The 13707-nt window shown below is 38.5% G+C and overlaps 1 protein-coding gene across 6 annotated transcripts; it reads right to left on the bottom strand.

Annotated features, from left to right (window-relative positions):
* Positions 1-151: 151 nt before the first annotated feature.
* Positions 152-12653, bottom strand: LOC137258365 (dehydrogenase/reductase SDR family member 4-like). 6 transcript variants are annotated; one of them, XM_067796022.1, is made up of 10 exons: positions 12539-12653; positions 10066-10216; positions 9687-9864; positions 8879-8956; positions 7615-7638; positions 6238-6308; positions 4333-4384; positions 1988-2122; positions 1673-1728; positions 152-623 (listed from the first exon to the last, which is right to left on the bottom strand). In XM_067796022.1, exons 2-10 carry the CDS (start codon positions 10185-10187, stop codon positions 509-511), a joined length of 831 nt encoding a protein of 276 aa, XP_067652123.1. In that variant the 5' UTR covers positions 10188-10216; positions 12539-12653; the 3' UTR covers positions 152-508. The 6 variants fall into 6 exon arrangements, with proteins under 6 accessions (XP_067652123.1, XP_067652122.1, XP_067652126.1 ...); XM_067796021.1 differs by having other exon boundaries at positions 12535-12599; XM_067796025.1 differs by having other exon boundaries at positions 152-769; positions 12539-12595.
* Positions 12654-13707: the final 1054 nt, after the last annotated feature.

The following is a 13707-nucleotide window of genomic DNA, read 5'->3' as shown; positions in this document are numbered from 1 at the left end:
ACTTCACATGACATTCTCAAGGTATACCATTGCGGTTCCCAATGTCCTCTGACTAAGGAGTTGCCATATTTGAGTTAATATTAGGTCAGTGTGTACATACAGTAAAGATCTGGGTATTCAACATACAAAAATAACTCTGGCTAATAACATATTAGTAAATGGTACATGTGTTTTATTAATATGTTCTTACTGGTGATCATGTATAAATGTAACCAGTATTCCAAAGATATTACGATTATTTACATTGTGGTTTCAGTAACCAGTCATTTGACATCAAGATCTACAGGAAGCACTCCTCCTGATTCTCAAAATGTTTTGAAACTAAGACCATTTTGAACATTATTTCTTGAGTTAATAAGACAAAACTAAATAAGATATTGTTTCGATGATGTGATGATATCAACACATTCTGCAGCATAAAGACTCCATCAACTCAATCAATCAACCAATATCAATCATCTGATTATCATACACTTCCTTCATGAAGTTCTATGTTCACAGAGAGTAATCACAGTCTGGACGTCATTCCTCCTGTCACAAGGACAGACTCGCCTGTTATGTAACTCGAGTCATCAGAGGCCAAGAAGGACACTATTCCTGAACAGTCTTCGGGGTCACCCATTCTGAAAGAGAAACATTTAATACACCTAAACCTCAGAGTCGAGCCGACCGTCCCCCCGTCACAAGAACAGATTCTCCGGTTATATAGCTAGCGTCGTCTGACACCAGGAACGATACAATCCCAGAACAATCCTCTGTTTCACCAGTTCTGAAGAAAATCAAACCACCGTCCAGTCACCACGCAGCATTTTAACAAGGATACTCCTCAGAGACTCATCATGGTCAGCCTGCCCTTCCTATATAAACCTGAACTGTGCTTCTCGCTATATTAAGTCATCTCCTGTTTTCATAGACAAGCCACATTTGAGGTTTTTGTTTTGTTAGTAAAACCTCTTCCCAGGTTTTACCTAATGTAATTGTCTTTTCCTAACTTTACATAATAAGAACATGAACATTCAAATGATGTATTAGTGTTCGAAATCAACTGAAAAATATCGTTCAAGATTAAGTGCAAAGTGAAAATATGTTCCAAAACAAGACTGGAACTGCAACTATCAGATTTGTGGGCAGATGCTCTACCACACAGAGACCAGACCAAGAGAAACAGTAGGGTTGAATATCTATTTATAGTTGCTGTCATTAAACTGATATTACGACTGCTTCAGTTACTGCTGTGTCGCTTCATCTACATTGTAATGACCCATTATTGACAATATACAAGTAAGTTTGAGAAAACACTTCTCCTCGGTTTTGGTAGGTAATGTAAAATCATCAAGGTCAGGAAATCTCCCTCTCCCAGTTTTACATTGTCTACCAAACCCTCGGAAGCGTGTTTCCTCCTATACTTACCCACTTAAATGCCAGGCTGGGTGACAAATACCATCTTTCAACATCTTTTTGGATGTAATACCATGGATCAAGCCACAGACCTTTGTGTGTTTAAATATTCTCTGTTCACGGATGCAGTTTAGCATGTCAACAGTAAAACTCTTGAGGAGTATTCTTGTTACAAGAGTAGATTACAAAAGTGGAGAGTGTACACTACAACCAACAGATTTTAGTGGGATCAGTAATATTCTGCAACTGAAAACTTGCATGTCGTGAGACTTACCGTCCAAGAGGGATCCCTTCAAGTGCCCTCTCAAGGACTGCCTCAGTCTGCCACAACTGAAAACAAAATATTAGTCAGTCTATAAAAAACTTGATGTACTTCAGTTTCCTTTGAATTGAACTGCTGACATTTACACATTGCCTTGGCACGGACTACGGAAGACCAGGCAACTCACTTAACAGAGAACCACTTACTGCAAACATCAACAGAGGACTTAGTGGATACAAGAGCCGACAGCTCATTTAACAGTGAACCACTTACTGCCAACATCCACAGGGGACCTTGGCAATGAACACAGAAAAAATGTCAACTCACAGCTTGACTGAATTTGGTTTTGATGAGACCTGGGCACACCACATTTATCCGGACGTTGTCAGCAGCTAGTTCTGAGGCCATGGCCTTGGACATACCCAGCAGCGATGTCTTGCTTATAGCGTAGACACCCAACATCTGTAGGCAGACAGTGTGGTGCTCTACATCATACAAGCTACTGACATTAAAGAACATTAATAGAGGCTACTCACATTAAATAACATAATAATAATAAAGTGCATTTGTAATGTGCACAATCCAGATATAAAGCATGCTCAGAGTGCTACAAAATAATGATTAAGAGTCTGGAGTAGATGTTTTATAGGAAGGTAAGCAGACAGTTAAATGCATTGCATCTTGGGAGAACAGGTTTTGAGTCTTGATTTGAACAGCTCGAACATGGGGAAAAAGTTTGACATCAGATGGAAGAGTATTCCACAGCACTGGCAAGATGTGAGAGTATGTTCTGTAGACAGAAGTAGTGTAGGAAGGAACTGTTAGGGAGATGCTGTCACTGGAGCAAAGTTGTCGAGCTGCTACAGATGGAGTAAGTAAGTCACTAAGGCAGTCTAAGTAAACTTCGCCTCTGTGTATTTCGTTACACTCCACCACTTAGTCTAACAAAACCTAGTAGAAGGTTGCGTCAGGTAACCTTTGAGCGACCAATGACTGTCCCATCAAACGCGAGATGGTTAAACAGATTTAACCAATCGGACAATGGTTATTATTTAAGGATCGGAGGGACTTTCAAAATATTCAGGTCACTGACACCGATCTCTCCACAAACAAAAATCTGCATATAACACAATTATTTGACCTGCAGTACATATGCTTTGGGGTTTCTGTTGACATGGTTACCATTAGCTAATATTTCCGCAAGATGACATCCTTGAATATATAGAGGATACTAAATGACCTTCCGTGTAATACCATTTTTATTAAACTAGTTAATGATTTGGTATCAAACGAGCGAAAGCATCCAGAACTTGATACAAGTGAGGAAAGGGATGGAACTGTGTTTAGAAGCAGAAAGAGAAAACGAAATGGAGAAATGTGGAAGAAAAATGTGAGAAAACATAGAAGACCGTCAGGAAAGTGCTATTTAAGTTGTTTGGGAAAGGAGATTTTAGAACGACGAGTACATCAACAAAAGACTGTCAAGGAAGGTGCAGATTTCGCTATTCTCAGAAAATTTGTTCAGATGAACGAAATGAAATTCACAAAGCATTTGGGAATCTAAATGACACAGAGAAGCAACACTTTTTTAATAAGTTAGTTGAGAGACTTGACGAACAGAGATCACGTTCTGAGGGGCAGAGCTGAAGGAAGTACTCTTACTCATATTATTTTTTTGTGAAAGGTGAAAGGAGAAAAGGTTCAGATGTGTAAGGAGTACTACCTAACAACTCTCCACGTTTCACAAAGGAGGATCTCTTATTACTTTGAATGCAAGCATTCTGAAAATGCATCAACGCCAAAAGAGGGTGATAGGAGAGGTCGGAGGTCATCCTCTAGAATATCTGATGCACGGAAGCAAAAGGTTTGGGACTACATTAATTCGTTCCCACAGACTGGGAAGTAGCAGTAAAAAACAATACCTAGAACAGGATCTCACGCTGAGCAAGATGTCTTGAAAATTGTGAAAAAACAGAGGATGAACCTGTAAAACTTCATATGTACAGGACAATTTTCAACAGAGAATTCAACCTGGATTTTATGAAACCAAAAAAAGGGTCAATGTGACAAGTGCAAGGAATATAGAGTGGCCAAGTCACATAATCTTGTCACTGAGGCTATGGAATCAGATTATTTTCAGCAAAGGGACTCGAAAGATGCAACCCGATTTCAAAGAAACATTGACGGAGAGAATGGTTTGGCTGCTGTGCGCTTTGACCTACAGAATGTTGTAAGTTGTCCAAGGGCAAATATCTCCAGTTTTTTTACAGACGTAAGTTATCAGTCTACAATCTCACAGCCCACTGTTCTGTGGATAAGAGTGCCTACTGTGCTATGTGGCATGAGAAAATGGTGGAAACGAAATTGCAAGTGCCTTAGTTTCAATCCTGGAGAAAATGCTGACTGACCAGAATATCACAGAATTGACATTGTGGTCAGACAGCTGTGTGGCACAAAACAGGAACTCTGGAATTTCTATGGCCCAGTCTGGTTCTCACCTGACAAAATGGTATTATACAGGGATACATTAAAGGATGTTAAAATGGGGATACTCACATTAAAGGCTGTCAAAGGGGAGATACTCACATTAAAGGATGTTAAAGGGAAGGTACTCACATTTCAGACTGTTAAAGGGGAGATATATTAAAGGCTGTTAAAGGGGAGATACTCACTTTCATTGGTACATATCCAGCAATTGAACTGATGATAACTATTGAGCCCTTGCTGGAACAGAACAATATTTGATGCTGAAAACAAGCCTAACTAACAACATAACTGATCCTAAGACTTGTCAAGCAATAACTATGCTCTAGTGGGATCTCACACTGATAGTTCCATCTCAGCATATGACGTTGTAAAGTTCTCTCCATGTTGGTGTTCATCTTGAATCTGAATCACCCATAAACATCAACAAAGTGCAGAGAAATACTGTGAACAGCTGGCTGTGAACAGCTGACTGTGATGTATGTCCAGCTTATGTTATGTGACAAATACACATGTAATATTAACGTCAACTTTGGAATTAGTTTCATGCAGATAGTACAAGGAATACCACTGAATTTGTAAATCATCACATCAACTGATACCTGATGTTTCACATACTGTTCAAAGAAAGTAGGGGATACTGTTACAGTAGAATACTTTTATAACGAACATGGCTATAATGAACTGACAGCTATAGCGAACTGTTTTAAAAGTCCCGAATAAACCACTATATGTTATCATATAAAAAAGTTGTGAATAACGAATTCTCTACAACAAATTTATCGGCTAAAGCGAACTGATTTGCAATCCCCGCGAGTCCCAGGTAACAATAATTAACGATGTGAATAACAATCTGAGCGAACTCAATCAGTGTCATTGCCAGTTAGCGATGCTCACTTGAAATCCTCGACAGTTCCAGATAACACTAATTAATGGTGTGAATCGTCAGTTGAGCAAACTCAATCAGTGTCAATTAGCGGCGTTCACTTTGAAATCTGACCAATAAGTTTCGTGTACAAAACACACTCCAGTATTTACACCCATGTGAAGTTGTAGTTTGCATTATTAACCAATCAGATTGCCGGAGGCCGTAAAGCCTGTCGCTGATGACCCAATTTTGTATACTTCCGGCACAGCAACTCGGTCTTTGGCGATTTAATAGAAAATAACAAGTGCATCCCCTCGAAAGGCCTGTATACATGCCTCCCACACACATCAGAAATATGGACAGAAGCTTCTGATACTAGTGAAACTTTTAAAATACGATATATTCAATGACGAGTGTGTAGGGACGAGTGATCTGTGTAAGATTACTGACTTACTAGTGAAAAGAACGTAATCTGAATGAATGTATGAATAAACTGAGTAGGAATGTGTCGTACTGTAGAGTGTGGTTTACTGTTCCTTCAATGGGTTTTCGTGAATAGTGAACTATGGACATAACGAACTAATTTCAGTGGTCCCTTGTAGTTCGTTATAAAACTATTTTACTTTATTCCTTTTAGCATTTATTCCTTCCTTTATAATGCCAGCTAATGCCAATGAATATGAGAAAGAGTAACATATAACCATACACATAAAATATTTCCAAAGGAATGGAATAAATTGTCACATTCCCCTTGATTTCTCTTCATCATCGCTTTCCCCCTTGACTTCATCGTTTGCATATTGTCAGTCTTGTAACTCCAGTATCCCCTACTTTTTTTTAATGGTATATTTTCACTGACCAAATTTTGTACAGTGAAAAGACGATCACAAACACATACTACTGTCATGACCATTGTGCGAGATACATTGTTATACTGGATACACAAAAAGGGAAGTAAAGTTCAAAATTTATACCACTGGAGCCTCTCACTAACAGGGGCTATGTGTTCGGGAATATTTATCAATTCTTTTATAGCAACAGACATAAGAATGAAATTAATGATAAGGTGGTGCATGAGACCCAAGACTTCTATCATTTATACTTCCACAAGAATTAGACAACTCCACCATCTGAGCACATCACATTGTCAAGTTCTTCAAGGATGCCTTTACATACAAGTTTACTGTTACTTTTAACATAATCTATTGGCAACCAGAAATCTTACCCTCTCTCCTTTATGTAAGGCAAAGTCTCTTTGCACAGAAAGAATGTTGCCTTGACATTAATATCGAATATCTGAAAAGAAAACAAACACTGATACAGCTTCAGTTTACATTCATAACTACGCGTCTCTTTCCGTGACCTACAAGAAGGCTCGTACCCTCTCATGCACCATTATTGCCAAGAATCATGGCAAACCAATCAAATCGAGCATAGTAAAACACATTTCGAAACATGAAAATGGCTGAACCGTTGAACTTTGAAACTTGGCTAAACTATACCAACTATACCGTGTTCTGCCCAAGAGGTGTAGGATATTCATACAGCCATGTTTGAAATTCAGAGTTATCTTTCCCTGATAATGGTATTAGACTTTTCATCTCCATCCCCGTTTGCGCCTAAACAGTACCCATGCATAAACATGGCCACGAGAGGGGTACGAGACGCCATCCGGTATGCCGGAATGACACAAGTATTTACGAATGCTTCAGTTTAATTACAAATTACAATTTGATGCTGCAGAGTTTGGTTTGTTGGCTGGTTTCTTGTTTACTGCCACACTCAGCAGCAAATTCCTCCCGTACATCCCAGTATATTCCTGACAATCAAGAGAGCATAGATCTACACAGCTGGGATAAGATGATGTGTCAACCAAGTCAGCGAGTCTGACCAACTGATCACGTTTGTTGCTGAGTATTCATGCACACTTCATTGCAACATGAGGGAAAGCATCCTCCCTTACAGTGAACAACATTGGTCCTGGTACCACATTTAACACCCTCCAACAAGCACCCTTGCAAATCAACACCCTTTCAAACTAATATCCATACAAATCATGCAAATCAACGCTCCTCCAACACCCCTGCAAGTCTTCACCTCTTCAAACCAAAACCCTAGAAATCAACATTTCTACCACAAAAAAACCTGCAAATCAACACCCCTACAAATCAATACTCCTCCAAAAAACACCACCACTGGTAATAAACACCCCTTCAAACCAACATCCCTTTAAACCAACACCCCTGCTAATCAACACTCCCGCAAACAAATATCCTTTCAAATCAACACCCCTTCAAACCAATTTCCCTTCTAATCAACACCTCTGCAAATCAACACCTCTGCAAAACAACGCCCTTACAGATCAACACCCCCACAAACCAACATCCCTTGAAACCAACATAACTTCAAACCAACACCTCTTCAAATCAACACCCCTGCAAACCAACACCCCTTCAAATCAACACTCCTGCAACAAACACCAATGTAACTGTTATCTTTGCAACAGATATCTGTGTAAATGTCACCTTAATCAATCAGCTCCACTACAACTGACACACCTACAACGGACACCCCTGCAGCTGTGATAAGTATGTACACCTACCTTGTCCCACGCCTCTGGGGATGTCTGAAAGAACAGAAAAGTTCATGTAAAAAGATGGAAAACCTCAACATGTTCCCAAACTGAATTCAAAGTGGCCCAAAAAACTGAGAATCATTGTAGATACCACTCAGAAATATAGTCCCAGAAATGGACTTATAAGGTTGAATAAAAATAGAACTGTACAGAGGCCCTTCGGTGTTCAGGAACCCTCAAGATTTAAGGAACCCTCAATATTTGAACAGACTCCCAATATTAACAAAGCCTCACATATTAAGGAAAACCCACCCTCTACCCCCACTATCCTCAAAAGAGTGAATGTACCTCTACAACTGCAGTACTGATATGACAGAGTTTCGTCTATGACCAATCAATAGAATATAAATCAATTACAGGAAACCAGTGTATCACGTCCACGTATTGTTGAGAAAGGGACATCAAATACACAGTTGACTATCGGAGGACTTGTGGTGAACGAATATCAATTTTACATTATCACTGCAAGCACCAGTTATAAGAGTTTTCCCCCGGTTTTCTCTAATTACTGTTAATGCAGTTATTCTGTTTATTTTCACAACAATACTTATCAGTATATCTCATTACGTTCACAACAGATGCAAATTTTATTCATACACACCTTACAGTAATATTGACCATAGTGATGAATACAAAACTGTGAATACAATGCATATAGCTTTGTGCTATTGAGGGCATGTTTGTTCATGAATATTCGTAAAAGTATGCTAAAACAACAAAATTTTGATTAATCAAAAATATCCAGTCCATAATTATTTCCAACTGTTCTTTCAGCTGATTTTTTATTATATCCATCATCAGAGCACGACTGTGCAACTGAGATACTGATAGTAATACATGTATGTGGAGGGTGAGTGAGTGAGTGAGTTTGGTTTCACGCCACTTTCAGCAATATTCCAGCAACATCACGGCAGGGGACACCAGAAAATGGGCCTCACACATTGTACCCATGTGGGGAATCGAAACCCAGATCCTCGGCATGACGAGTGAACGCTTTAACCACTAGGCTACCCCACCGCCCTCATGTTCTGTGAAGAAAGGACAACCATCTTGGAGATCATGCTTAGGTTACCATTTTATTACTGTTCTTTTTACTACAATGACATATATGATATATATATGATATATTTCCACAATTTCATGTGAAATCACCTTCACAGAGTTTTTTAACGAGACAAAACCCCACAAAAACTGGTTAAATGAAAAATCGTTTAGCTGTGACACTACTTACCTCCATGATCGGTCCATATATTGGATTAACAGCTGCATTGGAGACCAAGATATCTATACCACCGAACGTCTTCACAGTCTGGACAAAGATCAAGGAAAGAACACTTGTAGTTAGTGGAGAGGTGGGTGGATTCTTGTTTTACGCTGCACTCAGAGATATTCCACCTATATGGCAGCAGTCTCTAAACAATCCTGTGATCGATAGCATGAGCACCCATTTACGCAACTGGGATGCCGTGACTTATTACCTACATGGGCAGTTCATATTTTTCATACCCTGCCCTTGGGCATTTGCTTGGTAAATACCAACCTTTAGGCAATTGTGTCATAAACATAGTAGGACATTTGCACTCATATGTTCTCATTGTGTGTCAACAAAGTCAGCAAGCCTGACCACCCAATACTGCAAGTCGCCTCTTACAACAAGCACGGCTTTCTGAAGAGCAAAACTATCCTGGATCTTCACAGGTCAGTGGACAAGTAGGAGGGACATTCCACAGCAAGCAACTGTTCAATATTTTCGGGACTGTGTGGAGGATTCTAGTGAGAAAATATTTATGCTAGAAATTGATGGAAAAAATAATATATCATGACCTCAGGTTTTACAGAAAAGACAGTGTTTGTTTATATGTTGGTAGACCTGGGACTCAATGTATTGTGATTCTTAACACTTTGTATGGCTGACGTTTTCAGCCACCCAAAATTGTACATGTTGAAATGCCGACAGAAACAGTATTCTGAAGACTTGGTTATAAGTGCACCCTAAATTTATCCAACATCATCATACAGAATCACCATGATAAACTTACTTCCTCAATCAGCTTTGTTCGATCTTGAGGCTTCCCAACATGACACGTGATACCAGCTACGCTGAGGTTCTCAGCCTGAAGCTGCTTGACTGCTGCATCCACGTTGGCTTGTTTCCGACTACTAACCATCACCTTCGCTCCATCTTGACCCAGTCTACGTGCAATGGCATAACCAATGCTGCACCACAGAAACATTCACAACATACTGATTTCATACATACATGCACAGTACAAAGGAAAATAACAATAGTGTTGTATGTAGAGTTATTTTGCACTGCAGATTCTAGATTTCAGTGAAACCAGATTCCTTTAATGACAGGTGAGGTCAATGCTGAAATATTATTTCATTTAATTCAAAAGTCAAATATACTGGTCATACCCCTCTGTAGAAGCTGTCACCAAGGCAACCTTGCCTGCCAATTTCCCATTCCCTGCTGAGCTTGCCATTCTCATCAAAATACGAGGTGTCGCAGAGACAGGGCGGAACACTCTGGACCACATTAATTTTTATAAAAATTAATATTTCGATGCTGAAAATACAACAGATAAAAAGCATTAACCATAATACACTTATATAATAATAAATGTACAAATAAATATATGGTTATGATCAGTAATACTGGGATCAAACTAGTCTGAAATATTGACTGTCCCCCAAAGTTTGTCTAAACATGGTTTGTGAATGACCAAGATATTTTAATATAGATAAAGCTTCTATATTCTTTCCACAGAGTGTTTCAGGATCATTACAGATCCCTTCATCAGGTAAACATTTTGTGGAAAGATTATAGAAGCTTTATCCATAAAATAGCTTGGCCATTTACAACAACTTCTAAATGAAGCTTAAAGACCTCAACTGCTAACTCTAATGTAATGATGTTGATCACTCAAATGTAGATCACTATGACAACAATGGGTGCACATAACATAGAGTTGTACCTGTCTACAAAGACTAGATACTTGATGTTTCTTGGCACATAGGCAGACACAACACATTCTAACAAGTGTAAAAATCTTCAAAGCCATAATACACCTAACCACCACAAAGAGACAGTGTTTTAATTCTCCTGAGGGGAAGATTGGTAGTTAATAATAATAAACTGATTTACACAGTGAGTATGGTGTTACACAACTTCTTGCAATATTCCATGGAAATCCTTGCAGGAACACCAGAAATGGGCTGCACACATGTACTCATATTGGGAATCAAACCCTGGTCTTCGGCGTGATGAGTGAATCCATTACTACAAGGCTGTCCCAATGCCCTTCTTATTTATACAACTTTGGTTTACAGGAATTAGAAACTCATTATTGGCTACACAAGCTTTCAGCCTCCAGTTATGATGCGGTAGAGGTATCATATCCTGCACACAGCCATTTAGAATACAGCTGTATTATGATGTGAAAATAATTCTGACCATACAAACCAGTCGTTTCCTTCACACATCTATAGCTGAGTACAATGACACACAGTCAATCAAGTCCATCTTAGAGTGACACTCTGACAATGTTTCTTTTTTTCCCTGACTCATCAAAAAGTATAGCTTTGTTGACTCATCAAACAACCATATGTAGGTTAATTTCATCTAATCATCCTATTAGAGCTATGAAATGGATATCGTGTCATCTGACACTATGTTATAAATTCAGTATACACAGGTGTCAAAGTAAATTAAAAGATAGACCATTGCTTGTTAGGGATACAATGACAAGTACTTATATTTTGCTTCACATTGCCTATATTTATTATTGCACTAGTGCCCAACTTTACCCTACACATAGTATGTACAGACAGTACATATGATAACGACCTTCCAACTTTAGGAATAAATCCTATTAGATACAAAGGGGCTTGTGACATAAAAATCTGGCTTCAAGGTACATAGTGTCACTAAAGTGTTAGGACCTCATTGGCGACATTATATAAAGACCTGTGCCAGTTATATTCTTACACTTGGTGTAATGTCCATAGACTTACTTGTTAATTTAGTGTAGCATAAACAGTATTCATAAATTTAATTTTCCAAAGATCCAAGTAACATCTGGCACATTTGTGAGGAAAGAACTTAACTACAATCAAATAACTGCTGTTTAATTTTCCGTTGATTATTTATCAAATGGCACCATTCCAATCAACATATGCAGGGTGCTCAGAGAACTCCTTTAACTTGCCAGCCTTGAGGATTGTGCCTTGTGGTACCATAAGTAAGCTGATAAACGTGATGTCATTGGTTAAATAGTGGTTGGAAGACTTATTTGAAATTATGTGCACAGAGCAGAGATGTTTTCACATATGGCTGAAAAACTTTACACAGATCCATCCTAAACTCACTTCATAAAAATCATTCATGCTTCATCGAAATAGCATGCAAACTTATGGAAATTACGTCAAGTAGCCGATTATATCTGGCACAGGTCTGTACCATATTCCAGATATTTGGGTCACAAGTATCAGTGACTGGATATACATATATAAACGTCTAATTCATATTTTTAAAAGGCGTTTTCCAGCCTCAAAGTGAGCACCTTCGCAAATAAGTCTTCCAGTTATGTGCTGGACTAATGAACATCACATGCTTGATTACTAAAGTCTCTTCGCGAAATTCTGAGCTATCATTTCAAACCTCTAAGCCAGCACCATGCTTCCAAACACTGAACAAGTTCGGGTGGACTTTGATCACACGGGTCTACTCCGTCCAGTTCACCTTTTGTACAGTTTGAGTCGACAGAAGCGGTATTTGTAGGTGACAACCACATGCAACAAACGCGATAGATTTATGGCATCACGCATTTACGAAAAAAGGCTCTTCTATTCTTTATTCAAATTATTGTCAAGTGTGAAAGTTACCAACTGAAATTCAGAACTGTAGTTTGCGACTTGATATACAAAAGCTCCGCTGCAGTGTATTAACGTTAATGCATAGTTGGTCGGTTTTCGGTTCTCTGTACGGAGCTCACATAAATCCACACAGAGACATTCATACAGCATCTGTATTGCTTTTACGGTTGCGGGTGTGATTTAGAGTCCCTAGCATTGGGTTGTAGTCAAAAGGGACGAGGCCAAACGTCATGTGGGTCGAAATGAAAAGCCAAAAAGGCCAAAAAATAAAAATGTAATGAATTACATAGCAAATTGAATGAATTACACGGTGAATTAGTGTTTGGATTGTTATTCTAAATTATATTGGTGACCTTTGAGAACTTAGATCTATGTTGTACTTGGCAACATGCTTGCCTGAGTGTTATAACAACTGAAATCCAACATGTAGAAGATAGGTTAACTATGTTTTCACTTCAGTTTAAATCAAATAATTGGTATTAGTGTCCGTATTAGAACAGTAGATTTAGTTTCAAGTCGGTATGTTATAGCTCACTGGCTTCAATTCTCAATTCACCGCGAAGATAGACCAAATTGTAACGATAAAAACTTCTTTAATACATTCGTTTAATTTTGAGAAGGAAAACATATCTTTATTTGAAAGGTATTTGCAAGTAATAGTGACAGTTTCATTACTTAAAAAATTGTTAGGGTGTAATTGAGGTGTGTGAAAAACATAACATTTCGCCAATCTGTTTTGATCCGCCACTGAAATGCTACAGGCCATTGTTTGAGTGTTTCTAGTTATTTCTTCAAAAACATCTTTCACATACACTTGTAATTCATATGAGGGGCTATACTATCAGGTGAAATGTGTTTGCAAATAATAGTGATAGTTTCATAATAAAAACAAAATGTTAGGGTGTATTTGAGGTGTGTGAACAATATGACATATTGCCGACCTGATCTGATTCGCCATTGATGCTTGAGGGTTATAGTTCCATAACTTCTTTCTTTCTTGTTGATCTTATTACTTGACAAAACTGGAAAGGTGTTTTGGAACGCTTTGTGACAGTTTTACACTTTATTTTTTAGGGCAGTGTGACAGTGTCAGTTAACATTTTGTTAATGTCCATTCCATTCCCCACATGCAATAAGGTATCTGAATTAATTATTAATGTAAACAAAAATGTCTCAAAGTAG

Source organism: Haliotis asinina, chromosome 12 (assembly GCF_037392515.1).
Source record: "Haliotis asinina isolate JCU_RB_2024 chromosome 12, JCU_Hal_asi_v2, whole genome shotgun sequence".
In the NCBI taxonomy this organism is placed as follows: Eukaryota; Metazoa; Mollusca; class Gastropoda; order Lepetellida; family Haliotidae; genus Haliotis; species Haliotis asinina.
The sequence above is the reverse complement of the archived record's forward strand: the minus strand, read 5'-3'. Positions and strand labels throughout refer to the sequence as shown.